The following is a 20,211-nucleotide window of genomic DNA, read 5'->3' as shown; positions in this document are numbered from 1 at the left end:
ACGTTGGAGAACAGTGTGGAGATACTTCAAGAAATTAAAAATAGAGCTTCCCTATGACCCTGCCATTGCACTACTGGGTATTATCCCAAAGTTACAGATGTAGTGAAAGAAGAGCCATCTGTACCCCAAATTTTATAGCAGCAATGGCCACGGTCACCAAACTGTGGAAAGAACCAAGATGCCCTTCAACGGGCGAATGGATAAGGAAGATGTGGTCCATATACACTATGGAGTATTATGCCTCCATCACAAAGGATGAATACCCAACTTTTATAGCAACATGGACGGGACTGGAAAAGATTATGCTGAGTGAAATAAGTCAAGCAGAGTGAGTCAAGCATCATATGGTTTCACTTATTTGTGGAGGTAACAAATAACATGGAGGGCAAGGGGAGATGGAGAGGAGAAGGGAGCTGAGGGAAATTGGAAGGGGAGGTGAACCATGAGAGACTATGGACTCTGAAAAACAACCTGATGATTTTGAAGGGGCAGGGGGTGGGAGTTTGGGGGAATCATTTGGTGGGTATTAGGGAGGGCACGGATTGCATGTAGCACTCGTGTGGTGCAAAAACAATGAATACTTTTACGCTGAAAAGAAATAATTTTTTTTTTTTTTAAAAACCAACTATGTACTATACCTTGGCTTATTGAGTTAGAAAAAAAATATGCAGACCTTGGTTTCTTTGATCTGTTCTGTGTTTCTTAGTTTCTATATAATCTCTTTCTGCTCTAATCTTGCTATTCCTTCCTTCTGCTATATTTTGGATTCAGTTGCTCTTTCTCTAGCATTTTTATGTGTAAAGGTAGGTTGTTTATTTGAGGTTTTTCTTGTTTCTTGAGGTCCCCCTGTATGCTGTGTATTTCGATCTTAGGACCACCTTTGCTGCATAGAAATTACAGGATGGTGATAATGGTTTTCTACTCTTTTCTTAAATTTAATTTTATTTTTTCATTGGAGGTTTTATACTCGTGTGTGTGTGTGTGTGTGTGTGTGTGTGTGTGTGTGTGTGTGTGGTCTTCTGGTTCTGCTGGAGGTTCCTGTGATCCACAGTGAGTGCCACTGATATTCTTATGAAGGTTTTGTTGACCTGCATCAGGATATTTGTAATTTTTGGTATTTAAGGACAAGAGGAAACTAATGTAACCGACTTTCTCTTTTTTTGCACATTAGTATATTTTTCTTCCTGTTACAACTAAGTTTTTAAGTCAGAGAGTGAATAGGTAAGCACAGAATAATGTCAAGGAGGCTCCCTTGGGGAAATGCTCTATTGAGAGGAAACCCCAGACCCTGAAAGGAAATATGCCATAGACTCCATCTGCACCTGTTCCTTGGAATAAGGACAGAATTGGTGAGGAGTGTGCACCCTCTGCTGGTCTGATACCCTTGTGGCTTGAGGTTTGTGTCTGGGCTTACACTGAGGTCCCCTCACTGTGTCTCTTGCACAATAATACACGGCCGTGTCCTCGGCTCTCAGGCTGTTAATCTGCAGATACAGCGTGTTTTTGCCATTGTCTCTGGAGATGGTGAATCGGCCCTTCACAGAGTCTGCGTAGTATGTGCTACTTCCATCACTCTTAATACTTGCAACTCACTGCAGCCCCTTCCCTGGAGCCTGGTGGACCCAGTACATGGCACAGCTACTGAACGTGAATTCAGAGGCTACACAGGAATCTCAGGGACCACCCAGGGTTCACCAGGGCTCCCCCAGACTCAACCAGCTTCACTTCACACTGAACACCTGCAGACACAAGACATCATGGTCAGGAATCCATCACACTCTACTGTTTCTCTCACTCATATCCACTCATGTCCTTAATATCTCTTGTTCTCCATAAATTACCTTTTAGAAGAGCAACAAGGAAAACCCAGCCAAGCACAAATTCCACGGTGACTTCTCTGTGTTCTGTCTTGATCAGGGAACGTGGACACCTGGAAATCCCAGGGCTGGGGCTCCTCTCCCAACTTCATGGTCTGGCTGGGCTGTTTTGTTTAGTGGTGGGAAGACCCTATTTGCATGTCCTCTGAGTATATAGTTAACTCTAGATGTATGTTCAATTCTTTACAAGTTAAAAACAAAGATTGCATTGTTTGTAGATTACTTTTTTTAGCTGGCACTTCGACAATATGTAGTATTCTTTTTCTGTTTGTTTGTTTTAAAAATGCATTTATTGGTCGCCTGGGTGGCTCAGTGGGTTAAAGCTTCTGCTTTTGGCTCAGGTCATAATCCTGGAGTTCTGGGATCTAGCCCCCCTTTCAGCTCTCTGCTGGGCCGGGAGGCTGCTTCACCACCCCAGTCTCTCTGCCTGCCTCTCTGACTACTTGTGATCTCTGTCTGTCAAATCAATAAATAAAATCTTAAAAAAATGCATTTATTGGTAGTAAACGTTGGAACAGGACATCAACATTATCAATTTCCATTCAAAGTTAAGAGTTCTAACAGAGCCAAGTTTAAGTATACCTTTAATATATGAATGAATAAACTTTGCCAAAAGTACTAGGACTATCAGTTTCCAATCTTTCTGTTGTGTTCCATTGTCTTGTGTGTCTGTTTTTAAGCCAGTTCCATACTGTTCTGATGACAACGGCTTTGTAATCTAGCTTGAAATTGGAGTGCTGTGCCTCCAGGTGTCTTAGTTGCCTGTTTGCTTTCTTTCTTTCTTTTCTTAAAAATTTTTACTAATTTTTTAAAAATTTCTTTTCAGTGTTCCAGCATTCATTGTTTATGCACCACACCCAGTGCTCCATGCAATACGTGCCCTCCATAATACACACCACCAGCCTCACCAAACTTCCCACTCCCCACCCCTTCAAAACCCACAGATTGTTTTTCAGAGTCCGTAGTCTCTCATAGTTTGTCTCCCTCTCCAGTTTCCCTCGACTCCCTTCTCCTCTCCATCTCCCCATATCCTCCGTGTTATTTCTTATGCTCCACAAATAAGTGAAACCATATGATAATTGACTCTCTCTGCTTGACTTATTTCACTCAGTTGTATTATAATGTGTGAGAGAAATTTTTCTTTTTTTTCTAGTACAGCATTTTAAAAATTATTGTGTTATATTAGTCACCATTCATTACATAATTAGTTATTTTCCACTGTATACTTTTCCTGCTCTGTCAAATATTAGCTGACCACAAAGTTGAGGGTCCATATCTGGGCTCTCTACTCTGTTACACTGCTCTCTGTGTTTGTTTTTGTTCCAGTATCATGCTGTCCTGGTGATCACAGATTTGCAGTGAAGCTTGAAATCAGGCAACATGATTCCCCTAGCTTTGTTTTCCTTTTTCAACATTTCCTTAGCAATTCAGGGTCTTTTCTGGTTCCATACAAATTTTTGGATTGTTTGCTCCAGCTCTACAGCAAAGGATCTCCTAAGTGGGAAATATATAGCCATCCAAGCCTCCCTAAAAAAAAAAAAAAAAAAAAAAAAATCCAGAACATACCAGCTCTCTTTACACCTTAAAGAACTGGAGAATCAACATCAAATTAAGCCAACCCGGGACGCCTTGGTGGCTCAGTTGGTTGAGCGGCTGCCTTCGGCTCAGGTCATGATCCCAGCATCCTGGGATCGAGTCCCACATCGGGCTCCTTGCTCGGCAGGGAGCCTGCTTCTCCCTCTGTCTCTGCCTGCCTCTCGGCCTACTTGTGATCTCTCTCTCTCTTTCTAAAAAAAAAAAAAAAAAAAAAAAAGGAGTGCTGACGTCCCCAGGCAGCGGGAAATCTGTATTAAAAAAAAAAAAAAATTAAGCCAACCCTATGCACAAGAAGGGAACTATTCAAGATTAGAGCAGAGATCAATGTGTTAGAAACTAGACATACAGTAGAACACATCAACGAAACTAGAAGCTGGTTTTTTTTGGAAAAAATTATAAGATCGATAAACTGCTGGCCAAATTAATCCATAAGAAGAGAGAGAGGACCCAAAGTAACAAAATTAGGAATGAAACGGAGAGATCATGACCAACACCAAGGAAAGAGAAACAATTATCAGAAATTATTATCAACAGGTATATACCAATAGGATAAGCAACCTAGATGAAATGGATGCATTCCTGAAAACCTATAAACTTCCAAACCTGAACCAGGAAGAAATTGACAACCTGAATAGACCATTATCTAGTAATAAGACTGAAGCAGTGATCAAAAACTTCCCAAAAAACAAGAGCTCGGGACCTGACGATTCCCTGGGAAAAATCTATGAAACATTCAAAGAAAAATTAACACCTATTCTCCTGAAGCTGTTTCAAAAAACATAAACAGAATGAAAATTATCATACTCTTCTTATGAATCCAGTGTTGCCCTGTTCCCCAAACCAGGAAAGACCCCATCAAAAAAGACAATTTCAGACAAATACCCCTGTTAAAATTGATACCAAGATTCTCAACCAGATCGTAGCTGATGGGATCCAACAGTACGTTAAAAATATTATCCAACATGACCAGGTAGGTGCCGCTTCCTGACATCTCACTGGAGAAGAATGATACACAAACAAGTCAGCTGCAAGAGAGAGGGAGCAGGGGACATCAGTAGACATTCAGGACATCGATGTCATCCTGAAAAACTCCTCCTCAGTCCCGTTTTTATTAGATATAGACAGTTATCAACAAGGAACCAAAGAAGGCTACACATTAATCATATGCCTTGTAGATAAACAAGAAGGAATGCAAAATATATCTGATCAAGCAGTGTACAGTTTATAGTTGAGCAAGCACATTCAAAGGGATCATCTAAGTAGCCACAGGTGCTCTCCAAGGAAGGCGAGATAATGGAAAAATGAAGCAGGTGTTGTTCTGCCCTGAGTCTGCTGAGGTTTCCCAGCTGCTAGGCTTCCATGAATTAGGTAGCACTCCACCCTGAGCAAGCCTGGCATCCCGAGGTCCTAAGCTTCAAGGACATATATCATCCTCGCCGCCAGAGGCCAGTTATCAGGATGTTTTTCTTAAGGCTATATCTAAACATGTTCGGTAACAAATACAATTTCTTATGGGTCGTATTTTAAGTAACACATTGTTTTGAGAGACAGTTACAGGTAGGATTTATCCCAGGGGTGCAAGAGTGGTTCAACATTTGCAAATCAACCGATGTGATTGAACAAATCAATAAGAGAAAAGAGAAGAACTACATGGTCCTCTCAATTGATGCAGAAATGGAAGCATTTGACAAAAGCATCCTTTCCTGATTAAAATGCTTCAAAGTACAGGGATAGAGGGAAAATTCCTCAAATTTATCAAATCCATCTATGAATAACCCACAATAAATATCATCATCAATGGGAAAAAGCTGACATCTTTCCCTTTTCAGATCAGGAATATGACAGGATGCCCACACAGTTGTTCAACACAGTATTAGATGTCCTAACAACAGCAATCAGACAATAAAGAGAAATAAAAGGTATTCAAATCAGCAAAGAAGTCAAACTCTCTCTCTTCACAGATGACATGATACTTTATGTGGAAAACACAAAAGACTCCAGCCCCAACCTACTAGAACTCATACAGCAATTCAGTAATGTTAAAAGGATACAAAATCAATGTACAGAAATCAGTTGCTTTCTTATACACTAACAATGAAAATATAGAAAAGGAAATTCGAGAATCAATTCCATTTGCCATAGCCCCAAGAACCATAAGATATCTGGGAATAAACCTAACCAAAGAGGTAAAGGATCTGTACTCGAGGAACTAAAGAACACTCATGGAAGAAATTGAAGACACAAAAAGATGGGAAAGCATTCCATGCTCATGGATTGGAAAAATAAACATTGATAAAATGTCTATTCTGCCTAGTGCAATCTACACGTTCAATGCCATTCCAATCAAAATTCCACAGGCATTTTTCAAAGCGCTGGAACAAAAAGTCCTAAAATTTGAATGGAACCAGAAAAGACCCCGGATTGCTAAGGAAATGTTGATAAAGCAAAACAAAGCTGGGGGCATCACATTGCCTGATTTCAAGCTTTACTACAAAGCTGTGATCACCAAGACAGCATGGTACCAGCATAAAAACAGACACACAGATCAGTGGAACAGAGTAGAGAGCCCAGATATGGACCTTCAATTCTATGGTCAAATAATCTTAGACAAAGCAGGAAAAAATATCCAGAGAAAAATAGAGAGTCTCTTCAATAAATGGTCCTGGGAAAATTGGACAGCTATATGTAGAAGAATGAAACTTGGCATTCTCTTACAGCAGACACAAAGATAAACTCGAAATAGGTAAAAATCTCAACGTGATGCAGGAATCTATCAAAATCCTAGAGGAGAACATAGGCAGTAACCTCTTCAACATCAGCCACAGCAACTGCTTTCAAGACAAGTCTCCAAAGGCAAAGAAACCAGAAGTGAAGATGAACTTTTGGGACTTCATCAAGATCAAAAGCTTCTGCACAGCATGGAAAACAGTCAACAAAACAAAGAGGGAAACCACAGAATGGAAGATATTCACAAAATACATTACAGAGAAGGAGCTGATATCTAAGATCTATAAAGAACTTCTCAAACTGAACACCCAAAAAACAGATAGTCATGTCAAAAACTGGACAGAAGACGTGAACAGACAATTCTCCAAAGAAAACATACAAATGGCTCACAGACACATGAAAAATGTTCATCCTCATGAGCTATCGGGGAGATTCAAATCAGAACCCCATTGAGATACCACGTTACACCAGTTAGAATGACCAAAATTAACAAGATAGGAAACAATGTGTGTTGGAGAGGATGTGGAGAAAGGGGAACCCTCTTACACTGTTGGTGGGAATGTAAGTTGGTGCAGCCACTTTGGAAAACATTGTGGAGATTCCTTAAGAAATCAAAAGTAGAGCTACCCAATGACCCTGCAATTGCACTACTGGGTATTTACCCCAAAGATACAGATGTAGTGAAAAGAAGGGCCATCTGCACCCCAATGTTCATAGCAGTAAAGTCCATAGTCAATGAAGTATGGAAAGAGCCAAGATGCCCATCAACGAATGAATGGATAAAGAAGATATGGTTCATATATACAATAGAATATTATGCCTCAATCAGAAAGGATGAATACCCAACTTTTGTATCAACATGGTTGGGACTGGAAGAGATGATGGTGAGTGAAATAAGTCAAGCAGAGAGAGTCAATTATCATGTGGTTTCACTTACTTGTGGAACATTAGGAATAACACAGATGACATTAGGTGAAGGAGAGGAAAAGTGAATTGGAGTGAATCAGAGGGGGAGATGAACCCTGAGAGACTGTGGACTCTGAGAAACAAATTGAGTGTTTTGGAAGGGAGGTGGTGCAGGGATGGATGAGCCTGGTGGTCGGTATTAAGGAGAGCATCTATTGTATGGAACATAGGGCGTGGTGCATAAACAATGAATCTTGGAACTCTGAAAAAATAAAATTTAAAAAAGTTTTATATTTACTTGGGTGTGTATGTGTGTCTCTGTGTGTGTTTGTGATCTTCAAACTCTATATCCACACAACATCCTAGTGCAGGTTTCCTCTTCTTTCCCACGTTGTCATTAACATTGATACTGTGAGTATAGTTCAAGATTGAGACTGTACCAGGGCTGTTAATTCTCTTGCTTTGCATTGTTGATGCCTCTGTAGGCTCATATCCAGCACGCACTTTACACTGGTTTTGACAAGCTTGCACACTGAGCTGGGTGGTCCTCCAATGAATAGAGAGAGTAGCTGGGACTCCTGTAAGGTTCAGAGGACATACATGGAGATATTTGTGATCCATTGATATTTAGGGGTAGGAACAAGCAAGTGTAAGTGACAGTGTCTTTTGTGATTGTTAGTATAGTTGTTGTCACAAATTTCTAAGTCAGAGACTGAAGAGGAAGCACAGAATCATGTGTCCAGAGAGGCTCCCTTGGGGAAAAAGCTCGAAGGCATGAATGCCAAAGACTCTAACAAGAAAGTTGCCCATATCCTCCAGCTGTGCCTGCTCCTGGGCTTAAAGACAGAACTGGTGAGTAGTGTGCACCCCCTGGTGGTCCAGATCCCGTCCTTCAGTGAGGTTTGTGTCTGGGCTCACACTGCAGTCCCCTCACTGTGTGTGTTGCACAATAATACAGGGCCGTGTCCTCGGTTCTCAGGCTGTTCATCTGCAGATACAGCGTGTTCTTGCCGTTGTCTCTGGAGATGGTGAATCGGCCCTTCACAGAGTCTGCGTAGTATGTGCTACTTCCACCACCGTTAATACCTGCGACCCACTGCAGCCCCTTCCCTGGAGCCTGGCGGATCCAGCTCATATAGTAGCTACTGAAGGTGAATCCAGAGGCTGCACAGGAGAGTCTTAGGGACCCCCCAGGCTTCACCAGGTCTCCCCCAGATTCCAACAGCTGTGCCTCACACTGGACACCTGCAGACACAAGACATCCTGGTCAGGAAACCGTCACACACCCACTCCCTCTCACTCATATCCGCTCTCACAATCAAGGTCCCTTATTCTCTGTAAACTACCTTTTAAAAGAGCAACAAGGAAAACCCAGCCAAGCACAAACTCCATGGTGAGTTTTCTCTATTCTGTCCTGATTAGTGAATGGGAACACCTGGAAATACTGTGGCTGGGGCTCCTCTCCCAGCTGCCGGGTCCGGAGTGGGCTGTTTTAATCAGCAGAGGAAGGGCCCTATTTGCATGTCCTCTGACTATATATCCAGCTTGGGATCTAAGCTGATGGAGAGGGCTGTGACCAGAGCAGGTGTGACTGCTGTCCCTTTGTAGTATTGACAGGATTTGGGAAAAATGCTTTTATTTATTAAATGATTTTCCAGAGAACACACTTTGCCTCTGATGCTCTTTTTACACATTCACCCACATCTTGTGGTTTGTTTCATGTTACACCATAAAGAGTTTTGAATGTACACCCAGAATTATAGAGATTGTGAAGTGGTCAAGAGCATGTGTGGGGTGTGAGCCCCAGGAACTGGCCTAGGCTCCTCCCTGCCAGACCTGATGTCCTCTGAATCACCTGCAGAACAGAGTGGGCAGGTTCATGAGGAAGGTGGAACCCCTGCTGTGATGGGGAGAAGATGATTTTGCTTCTTTTAATTTTTCTCTAAAAATAGAGAGAAGTGTTTGTGCAGTTCTATTTTCAAGTCTCTAAACTTTCATTATCTCTGCGTTCCTCCCAAGTAATCTCTGGGATTATCTGCAATAGCTGTGTTGCGTGTACTTGTCATAGGACGACTGCACACGTGTGGAGATTGTGATATAGTAAACCCTGCAGTCAGATTCAGCATTTTCCAGAACAAGAAAATCAATTTCCAACAAAATTTCCTGTATTTTCTTTGCAATTCTTCCTTCCTCATTCCTTCTTTACTCTGTCCCCACATTACTATTGATCTTCATGTTACCTTACACTAGCTTTAATTTTCTAGAATACATAATTTTGTATTTGTATTAAATGTACCTTTATTTCTAGGGCTTCTATTGTTCAGTCAAATACTTGATAGTGCCATGATATTCATTATTATTATTATTATTTTTTGTGATGGGCAGCTTTCCAAAGACGACATAGAGCACAATATGTCCACTTTTTAAAAAAATATATTTTTATTGTTCCAGAATTCGTTATTTATGCACCACACCCAGTGTCCCAAGCACTACGTGCCCTCCTTAATACCCACCACCAGGCTCACCCAACCTCCCACTCTCTCCCCTCCAAAACCCTGTCCATATGTTGTCTACAAGAGACCAATTTTGAACCTAAGTATACATCCTGACTGAAATGGGCCTCAAAAGAAGGCTGGGGTAGCAATTCTCACATCAGATAAATTAGATTTCAAATTAAGTACTATAGTCAGAGATAAAGAAGGACACTACATCATTCTTAAAGGGTCTATCCACCAAGAATATCTAATAATTATAAATATTTATGCCCCCAGCTCTTTGAAAAATACCAGTAGAATTTTGATTGGAATGGCATTAAAAGTAATATTTATGCCCCCAATAAGGCAGCAGCCAACTACATAAGACAACTGTTAATCAAGATAAAGAGTCATACCACGGGGTACCTGGGTGGCTCAGTGGGTTAAGGCCTCTGCCTTCAGTTCAGGTCATGATCCCAGGAACCTGGGATCAAGCTCCACATTGGGCTCTCTGTCAGCAGGGAGCCTGGTTCCTCCTCTCTCTCTGTCTCCCTCTCTGTCTACTTGTGATCTCTATCTGTCACATGAAAAAAAAGTCATACCGATATGAATACACTAGTAGTAGGAGATCCTAACACACCACTCTCAGTAATGGAAAGATCATCCAATCAGAAAATCAATAAAGAAACAAGAGCATAACCAGGTGGTGGATATTGGAGAGGGCACACATTGCATGGAGCACTGGGTATGGTGCAAAAACAATGAATACTGTTAAACTGAAAATAAATTTAAAAATTTAAAAAAAATCCTTAAAAAAAAAAAAAAGAAACGAGAGGATTGAATGACACATTGGACCAGATGGACCTCATTGATATATACAGAACATTCCACCCTCAAACAACAGAATACTCATTCTTCTCAAGTGCACATGGAACCTTCTCCAGAATAGACCAAATACTGCGTCACAAATCAGGGCTGAAACGAAAACAAAAGATTGAGATTATTCCCTGCATATCACTCCCAGGACCTGATGGATTCCTTGGAGAATTCTACCAAACTTTCAAAGAAGAAATAATACCTATTCTCCTGAAGCAGTTTCAAAAAACTGAAGCAGAAGGAAAACTTCCAGACCCTTTTTATGAAGCCAGCATTACCCTGATCCCCAAACCAGGCAAAGACCCCACCAAAAAGGAGAATTTCAGACCAATTTCACTGATGAATATGGATGCTAAGATTCTCAACAAGATCCTATCAAACAGGATCCAACAGCACATTAAGAAGATTATCCATGATGACCACCTGCTATTTATCCATGGGATGCAGGGGTGGTTCAACATTCACAAATCAATTAATGTGATAGAACAAATCAATATGAGAAGAGGGAAGAACCACATGGTCCTCTCAATTGATGCAGAAAAAGCATTTGACAAAATCCAGCATCTGTTCCTGATTAAAACACTTCAAAGTACACGGATAGAAGGAACATTCCTCAATTTCATCAAAACTATCTATGAAAAACCCACAGCGAATATCATCCTCAATGGGAAAAAGCTGACAGCCTTCTCTTTGAGATCAGGATTACGATAAGGATGCCCACTCTCACAACTCTTGTTCACCATAGCATTAGAAGTCCTAGTACAGCAATCAGACAACAAAGAGAAATAAAAGGTATCCAAATTGGCAATGAAGAAGTCAAACTCTCTTTCTTTGCAGATGACATGATACTTTATATTGAAAACACAAAAGACTCCACAGCCAAACTGCTAGAACCCCTTTAGCAATTCAGTAATGCGGCAGGATACAAAAACAATGCCCAGAAATCAGTTGCTTTCTTATACACTAACAATGAATATATAGAAAGGGAAATTGGAGAATCGATTCCATTTTCTATAGCACCAAGAACCATAAGATACCTGGGAATAAACATAACCAAAGAGGTAAAGGACCTGTACTCGAGGAACTACAGAATACTCATGAAAGAAATCGAAGAAGACACAAAAAGATGGAAGACCATTCCATGCTCTTGGATCAGAAGAATAAACATTGTTAAAATGTCTATACTGCCTAGAGCAATATATACTTTCAATGCCATTCCAATCAAAATTCAAGCAGCATTTTTTCAGAGCTGGACCAAACTATCCTAAAATTTGTACACAGAATCAGAAGAGACCCTGAATTGCTAAGGAAATGTTGAAAAAAAAAAAAAAACCCAGAACTGGGGGCATCACGTTGCCAGATTTCAAGCTTTAACACAAATCTGTGATCACCAAGACAACATGGTACTGACATAAAAGCAGACACATAGACCATTGGAACAGACTAAAGAGCCCTGATATGGACCCTCAACTCCATGGTCAAATAATCTTAAACAAAGCGAGAAAAAATATATAGTGGAAAAAAGACATTCACTTCAATAAATGGTGCTGGGAATATTGGACAACTATGTGTAGAAGAATGAAATTCGACCATTCTCTTACACCATACACAAAGATAAACTGGAAATGGATAAAAGACTTCAACGTATGGTGGGAATCCATCAGAATCTCAGAGGAGAACATAGGCAGTAACCTCTTCGACATCAGCCATGGCAAGTACTTTCAAGATATGTCTCCAAAGGCAAAGGAAACAAAAGCAAAAAATAATTTTTGAGACTTCATCATGATCAAAAGCTTCTGCACAGCAAAGGAAACTGTCAAGGAAACAAAGAGGCAACCCATGGAATGGGAGATGATATTCACAAATGACAGTATAGAGAAAGGGTTGATATCCAAGATGTATGAAGAACTCCTGAAATTCAACACACAAAAAGCAGATAATTATGTCAAAAAAGGGTAGAGACATGAATAGACACTTCCCTAATGAAGACATACAAGTAACACATAGGCTAATGAAAAATGTTTGTCCTCATTAGGTATCAGGTGATTCAACTCAAAACCGCATTGAGAAATCACCTTACACCAGTTAGAATGAAGAAAATGAACAAGACAGTAAACAAAGTGTGTTCGAGAGGATAGGAATAAAGGGGAATCCTCTTACGCTGCTGGTGGGAATGCAAGTTGGTGCACACTATAAACGGTGTGGAGATCCTTCAGAAAGTAAAAATAGAGCTTCCCTATGGCCCTGCAATTGCACTGCTGGGTATTTACCCCAAAGATACAGAAGTAGTGAAAAGAAGGGCGATCTGTACCCCAATGTTTATAGCAGCAATGGCCATGGTCGCCAAACTGTGGAAAGAACCAAGGTGCCCTACAACGGACGAATGGATAAGGAAGATGTGGTCCATATACACTATGGCGTATTATGCCTCCATTGGAAAGGATGAATGCCCAACATTTGTAGCAACATGGATGGGACTGGAAGAGATTATGCTGAGTGAAATAAATCAAGCAGAGAGAGTCAATTATCATATGGTTTAGCTTATATGTGGAGCATAAGGAATAACACAGAGGACATGAGAAGATAGAGAGGAGAAGGGCGTTGGGGGAAATTGGAGGGGGAGACGAACCATGAGACTGTGGACTTGAAAAACAAATTGAGGGTTTTGGATAGGAAGAGGGTGGGAGGTTAGGTGAGCTTGGTGGTGGGTATTAAGGAGGGCATGTATTGCATGGAGTACTGGGTGTGGTGCATAAACAATTAATCTTGGAAAACTGAAAAAAAATTAAAATTAAAAACATTGAAAGCCAATAAAAAATTATATATAAAATATAGAGAGAGTAGAAAATATAAAAAAAAATTAAAAATAAAGAAAGTAAAGAGTGGCTTTAACTTTCATTTTGGACAAAATAGTGCTTCAGTAGTTCCTGGATGAATTTTGATCCGTATGTTAAAGGACACTAATTCTCAAAATCACTAATAAATTAAAAGATGGATATATAAGAAGGGAAAACTTAATAGAGTGAACAACTTGCTAAAATAAAGCATATACCTGTTAAAAAATATAGGTTTGTAAAAATACAAGTTAAAAATATCCTATGAAAAAATGAGCTGGTATAATAGACATCTTGACAAACAAAGCCACTTTTTGTAGAATCCACATATATATTCTTACATCTCAGGTAGATTTCACAGGTGTTGAAAGTAGTTTTATAGATAACACAGCTAAACTCAAGGGACCTGCTTAAACTGGGTCCCCTACACCTCCGACACCTTGCCTCGATATCCCTGTTCTTGATTGATTTTTGGTCTGTATGTTAGAAGACACTATGTCTGAAAATGTTAAGGAAATCAGAACTTATTTTATATATACATTGAATAGAGGGAAAATGGGATTATGTGAGGCATAAATCTATAAGGTGAAGATTTGAAATTTAGAAACTTAAGTTAGGAAAGAAGACTCTTTTTGAAATGGGAACAGGGTTAAAAAAGAAAAAGCAAGGAAAGAAAAGAAAGAAAAAAGAAATGTAAAATTGTAACCTGAATATAAGCAAGTCGTGAGGGAACACTTGGAGCTCCCTATGTAATTTTCCCTGGTGCTGGAGTTTCACATTCCTGTGGGAAATAACCTTATCCTTCACCTGTTCTTCCGGTCTGTCTTTTGTGGGAGGGGCCTGCTGCTTGGCTTCTCAGGCACCTTTGCGCGGGTGGAGTTGCCCCACCCTTCTCAGGGTCATTGGCTGAATGGGAGCCGACCCTGTGTCTGGTTCTTTTTCCCTGGTGGCTTTCTGCTTCTCCTCAGAGCGTTAGAGCAAACATGGCCTTGTGGGAATCTCCAGCCCAGAGCCACAATGTGGTGGCCTGGACCCCCACCATCACCTCAGGTCAATTCATGTCCACTTCAATGTGTACCAAAATCCACAAACTTGCGTTATTGGTGCCCACTGCAACTCTCTGGGGAAAGTTCCAGGGACCCATGAGTGTCTCCATGCTTTCTGACTTTGCAATTGTTAGTGACTATGGGCTCGTGAGTGCACCCTCTTCCGCACCTCCCAGGTCATGCTGGGTGCTGACCCAGTGTCCTGTCTGGTGTCACATCATTCCGAGAGCTGTTGCCCAGTTGTGGATGTAGCCACTTTGTGCACCAAGCCATGGGTTCACACATGCACCCTCTTGCATGGCTCCCAGATAAAGGCCAGGTGCCTCTCCAGTGTCCTTTCATGGGCCACACCGCCCTGAGAGCTGTTGCCCTGTTTTGGTCACAAATCATTTTATATCTCCCCTGGGATGTTAAACGGCCCACACCTTTAGTCCTTTTCAGGGTGGTCAGGCACAGAGCAGTCTTCCAATTGGCCTGGCTTGTGGTCTATGGTGACTGGAGCTGAGAGTCCCTTCTGAGCTTGCTGACCATATCCTGTCTCCCTGTGCCACTGCTTGGGCAGTCTATCAGTTCAGGCTTCCCCATTACTTCTGATTTTCTGTGATCTGAGATCACAGTGGTCCACCCAGAATTCTGTCCTATTTATCCCCTCTTTTCAGTGAGGGATGTCTCTCGCTGGAGCAGATTTCTGAGGGTCCTGATTTTTTTGCTCTGATGTGAATATCACTTTCCGGTGGCTGGCTTATGGAGACTCCCTCCAATTTCCATTTATATTCTGATATTTCCCCCAAAGATTTACGTTTCTGCACTTCATACCTCACAAAAAGAACTCATTTTGTTGCTTGTAGAAATCTGGATAATTATTCTTATATCTGAGGTTGAATTCATGTGTGTTCAGAATGGTTTGATAGACGTCCAGCTTAATTCAAGGGACCAGCTGAAATGAGGTCCCTACTCTGCTGCCATCTTGCTCCTCTACTCCTGAAACAAAGACTCTGAAGGACAGACTTGATCAGATTGGTTTCTTTCCCTTTTTATGTTTTAAATTTTTTTATTTAAATTCAATTCAGTTAACACATAGTGCATTATTGGTTTCAGAGGTAGAATTTAGTGATTCATCAGGTGCATATAACACCAAGTGCTCATTCCTTCAAGTGCCCTCCTTAATGCCCATGAGGCACTGATCCCCTCCCCCCACCCCAGCCACCCCTAGTTTGAACACAAAATTTTGTGTATAATTTCAGGATTTGGATTGGGAAACGTTCCTCCTAGAATTCTAGCTTTAATTATTTATTTTCTCACAATATTATCTCCTTAAATTTCTTTTTAAAATTATGTTCAGTTAGCCACCATAGAGTGCATCATTAGTTTTTGATGTGGTGTTCAATAATTCATTATTTGCATGTAACACTCAGTCCAGTGCTCACCTATCCTGTGTCTTTATTGCCCATCACCGAGTTTCCCCATCTGGCCCCTCCTACCCCTCCAAAACCCTATTTGTTCCACAGAGGAATATATTGATTTCTGATATCATTTATTTTGGGTGTTCTTTTCCTTTTGATAAATCTAGGCAGAGGTTTCTCAATTTTAGTGTTCTTTTTTTTTCCCCAGAAAACTAGAACTTGATTTTTTTGTTCTGTTTTGTGTTTGTTTTTATTGTTTTGTTTTGTTTTTTATATCACTTATTACTGCTCTAATCTTTACTATTTCCTTCATTCTCCTGTATTTAGGCTTTAGTCATTGTACCTTCTCTAGCTCCTTCAGGTGTAATATTAGAGTGTTTCTTTCAGATTTTTCTTGCTTCTTGAAGTCTTCCTGTATGCAGTGTATTTTTGTCTTAGGACCACTTTTGCTGCAGAGAAATTAGGGGAAAGTGAATAAAGTTTCATATTCGTGTGTGTGTGTGTGTGTGTGTCTGTGTGTGTGTGTGTCTGTGTGTGTTTATACGTGTGTGTGTTATGTCCAGACTACACGTCACACCTCGAGGGGGTTCCACTGCTTTCCCATGTTGCCACTAATACTGATGCTGTGAGCATTGTTTAAGACAGTGATACCCCAACAAAGACCTTTCTTCTTTTGCTTTCGATTGTTGATGCCTCTGGTGGTCTCCTGTCCAGCATGCACTTTATGCTGCTTCTAGCAAGTTTGCACGTTGAGCAGGGTGGACCTGTGATGCACAGTGAGAGCAGCTGGGAGTCCTGTAAAGGCTCACTTCATGAGCACCAGGATATTTGTGTTTCTTTGGTATTTAGGGACAGCAACAAACAGTGAGTGACTCTGTATTTTGTGCATTTCAGTATAATTGTTTTCCTATTAGAACAAATTTCCAAAGTCAGAGAGTGAAGAGTTAAGCACAGAATCACGTGTGCAGAGAAGGTCCCTGAGGGAAAGTGTTCTCTGGAGAGGAATCGCTAGATCCTGATGAGAAACCTTCCCATAACCTCCATCTGCATCTGCTCCTGGGGCTTAAAGACAGAAGTGGTGACTGGTGTGCACCCCCTGGTGGTCCACATCCGGTCCTTCAGTGAGGTTTGTTTCTGGGCTCACACTGCAGTCCCCGCACTGTTTCTCACACAGTAATACAGGGTTGTGTGCTCGGTTCTCAGGCTGTTCATCTGCAGATACAGCGTGTTCTTGTCGTTCTCTCAGGAGATGGTGAATCGGCCCTTCACAGAGTCTGCGTAGTATGTTTTACTTCCATCACCGCTAATACTTGCAGCCCACTGCAGTCCCTTACCTGGAGCCTTGTGGACCCAGTACATGGCATAACTACTGAAGGTGAATCCAGAGGCTGCACAGGAGAGTCTCAGGGACCCTTCAGGCTTCACTCAGGTCTCCCCCAGACTCCACCAGCTGCACCTCACACTGGACACCTGCAGACACAAAACATCCTGGTCAGGAAACTGTCACACATTCATGGTTTCTTTCACTCATATCCACTCACATCCTCAACGTCTCTTGTTCACCATGAATTACCTTTTAAAAGAGCAAGAAGGAAAACCCAGCCAAGCACAAACTCCATTGTGAGTGTCTGTGTCCTGTCCTGAGTACTGATTGGAACACATGGAATCCTGGTGCTGGGGCTCCTCTCCCAGCTGCAGAGTCAAGTTTGGGCTGTTTTTAACCAGCAGATTGAGGGCCCTATTTTCATGTTCTCTGACTATATATTCAGCTTGGGATCTATGTGACCATAGAAGGCAATGGACAGAAGAGATGTGACTGACTTTGCTTTGGAGACATTGAACACTTCGGAATAGGATATGGTTTTCATTATATAACTTCCCAGAGTATATACTTGGACATGCGCTGCTTTCTTTTTACATATTCACACAAATGTTGTGGGATGGATGTCATGTTATGCCATAATGAAATGTAAACCTACACCCAGAATTTTAGAGGGTTTCGTGAGGTGTCCAAGAGCACACACAGGGTGAGAGTGATCCCCAGTATGTGGCCCTGTGCTCATCCCCACAGGACACACTGTCCCCTGAACCACCTGGAGGACAGAGTGAGCAGGCCAGTGAGGAATGTGGAACCCCCCCTGTAATGGGGATGGGATGACTTTAACTCCTTTACGTTGCCCTGAAATATAGAGAGCATCAGGGTTTGTGCAGGTGTATTTTCTGATATTTTAATGTCTCTATGTTCCTCCCAAGTCATCTCTGGGATTATTTGTAAGAATTTTGGTGAGTGTGCTTGACACGGAATGAACAGCATAGAGGCAGAGTGTGTGATAGGATAAACATAGGTGTCAGAATCAACGTTATCCAGAATGAACAAATAAATTCTCCATAAAACTTCCTGTATTTTCTCTGGAATTCCTCTTTCCTCATCCCTTCTTCACTACGTACCCACACAACTATGGGCTTTTCTGATGTTACTTAGACTAGTTTTAGTTTTGAAGAATTTATACTGTATGTCATTTTGTTTGTAGGACTTTTTTTTTTTTTTTTTTTGCTCTGCACAAATTCTTGAAAACTCAACCATGCTGCTGTCTGCAGCAAGAATCATTTATTTTAATGTTTGGCAGTTAGCCAAGGAGTGAACATAGCATAATCTTATTTTACTGTATTTTTTATTTTTAAAATTATTTTAATTAACATTTATTATTTGCCCCAGGGGTACAGGACTGAATCATCAGGCTTACACATTTCACAGCACTCACCATAGTACATACCCTCTCCAATGTCCATAACCCAACCACCCTATCCCTACTACCACACCCCTCAACAGCCCTCAGTTTGTTTTGTGTGATTAATAGTCCCTTATTGTTTGTCTCCCTCCCAATCCCATCTTGTTTCATTTTCTCCCTCCCTACCCCCATCCTGCCTTTCAAATTCTTCATATCAGGGAGATCATATGATAATTGTCTTTTTCTGAGTGACTGATTTCACTCAGCATAATACCTTCTAGTTCCATCCACCTCATTGCAAATTGCAAGATTTCATTTCTTTTGATGGCTGCATAGTATTCCATTGTGTATATATATACACCACATCTTCTTTATCCATTCATCTATTGATGGACATCTACATTCTTCCTATAGTTTGGCAATTGTAGACATTGCTGCTATAAATATTTGGGTGCACATGCCGCTTCAGATCACTGTATTTGTAATTTTAGTGTAAATACCCAGTAGTGTGATTGGTAGGTCATAGGGCAGTAGTACAATTGCTGGGTCATGAGTAGCTCTATTTCCAACTTTTTGAGGAATCTCCATGCTGTTTTCCAGAGTGGTTGCACCATCTTGCATTCCCACCAACAGTGTAGGAGGTTCCCCTTTCTCCGCATCCTCACCAGCATCTGTCATTTCCTGAATTGTTAATTTTAGCCATTCTGACTAGTGTGAGATGGTATCTCATTGTGGTTTTGATTTGAATTTCTCTGATGCCGAGTGATGTGGAGCACTTTTTCGTGTGACTGTTGGCCACCTGGACGTCTTTGTTGCAGAAATGACTGTTCATGTCTTCTGCCCATTTCTTGATTGAATTATTTATTCTTTAGGCGTTGAGTTTGATAACTTCTTTATAGATTATTGAATACTAGCCCTTTATCTGATATGTTATTTGTGAATATCCTCTCCAATTCTGTCGGTTGTCTTTTGGTTTTGTTAACTGTTTCCTTTGCTGTCCAAAAGGTTTGATCTTGATGAAGTCCCAATAGCTCAGTTTTGCCGTTGCTTCCCTTGCCTTTGCTGATGCTTCTAGGATGAAGTTGCTGTGGCTGAGGTTGAAGAGGTTGCTTCCTGTGAATTCCTCATGAATTTCGATGGATTTCTGTCTCACATTGAGGTCTTTTATCCACTTTGAGTCTATTTTTGCGTGTGGTGAAAGGAAATGGTCCAGTCTAATTCCTCTGTATGTGGCTGCCCAATTTTATTGTATTTTTAATTATTTATTTATTTTAAAATTTTTGAATTTGTTTTATAGATTATATCTGTGGCAGAGGGTTTTATCTCTGGATCTTTCTTCTGCTTTGAATTCCTCTCTCTAGCCATTTTGCCCAGAGAAGTGTGGATGAATGAAGGAACAAAAGCACAAATATCAACCCAAACTCAAGCAAAATACACAGTAGAGAAGTCTGAAGAGGTCAGAACCAAACAAACAAAAATGCTGGGTGTGGAAGAGAGAATATAATCTCCCGGTGGACAAAACAGGAGGATCCACTTGGTCTTGCATTTATTTTGGTCTCTGTGTTAGAAGAAACTAAATCCCAATGTTCTAAAGAAAGCAAAACTTATATATATACAAAAAAAAAAAAACCTGAATAGATTGAAAGTAAGCAAAAAATGAATATATATATGTATAAAAGGTATGTGTTCGAAATTCTAGTTAAAAAAAGACTTCAAAACAGAGTTATTAAAATAATAAAGTCT

General features: G+C 40.8%; 2 pseudogenes and 1 gene segment (V, D, J or C); all 3 read right to left on the bottom strand.

Moving 5' to 3' along the window:
- Positions 1-1,265: 1,265 nt before the first annotated feature.
- LOC111139952 lies at positions 1,266-7,148 on the bottom strand (annotated as a pseudogene).
- An 850-nt stretch (positions 7,149-7,998) lies between these two features.
- LOC111139950 lies at positions 7,999-8,547 on the bottom strand. The segment is given in 2 exon segments: positions 7,999-8,351; positions 8,453-8,547. Coding segments are annotated over 2 exon segments (399 nt in total).
- An 8,310-nt stretch (positions 8,548-16,857) lies between these two features.
- LOC111139949 lies at positions 16,858-17,431 on the bottom strand (annotated as a pseudogene).
- Between the last annotated feature and the right edge of the window lie 2,780 nt (positions 17,432-20,211).

Source organism: Enhydra lutris, unplaced genomic scaffold (assembly GCF_002288905.1).
Source record: "Enhydra lutris kenyoni isolate GAN:26980312 unplaced genomic scaffold, ASM228890v2 scaffoldscaffold127, whole genome shotgun sequence".
Classification (NCBI taxonomy): Eukaryota; Metazoa; Chordata; class Mammalia; order Carnivora; family Mustelidae; genus Enhydra; species Enhydra lutris.
This window is presented reverse-complemented; position numbering and strand designations above follow the sequence as displayed.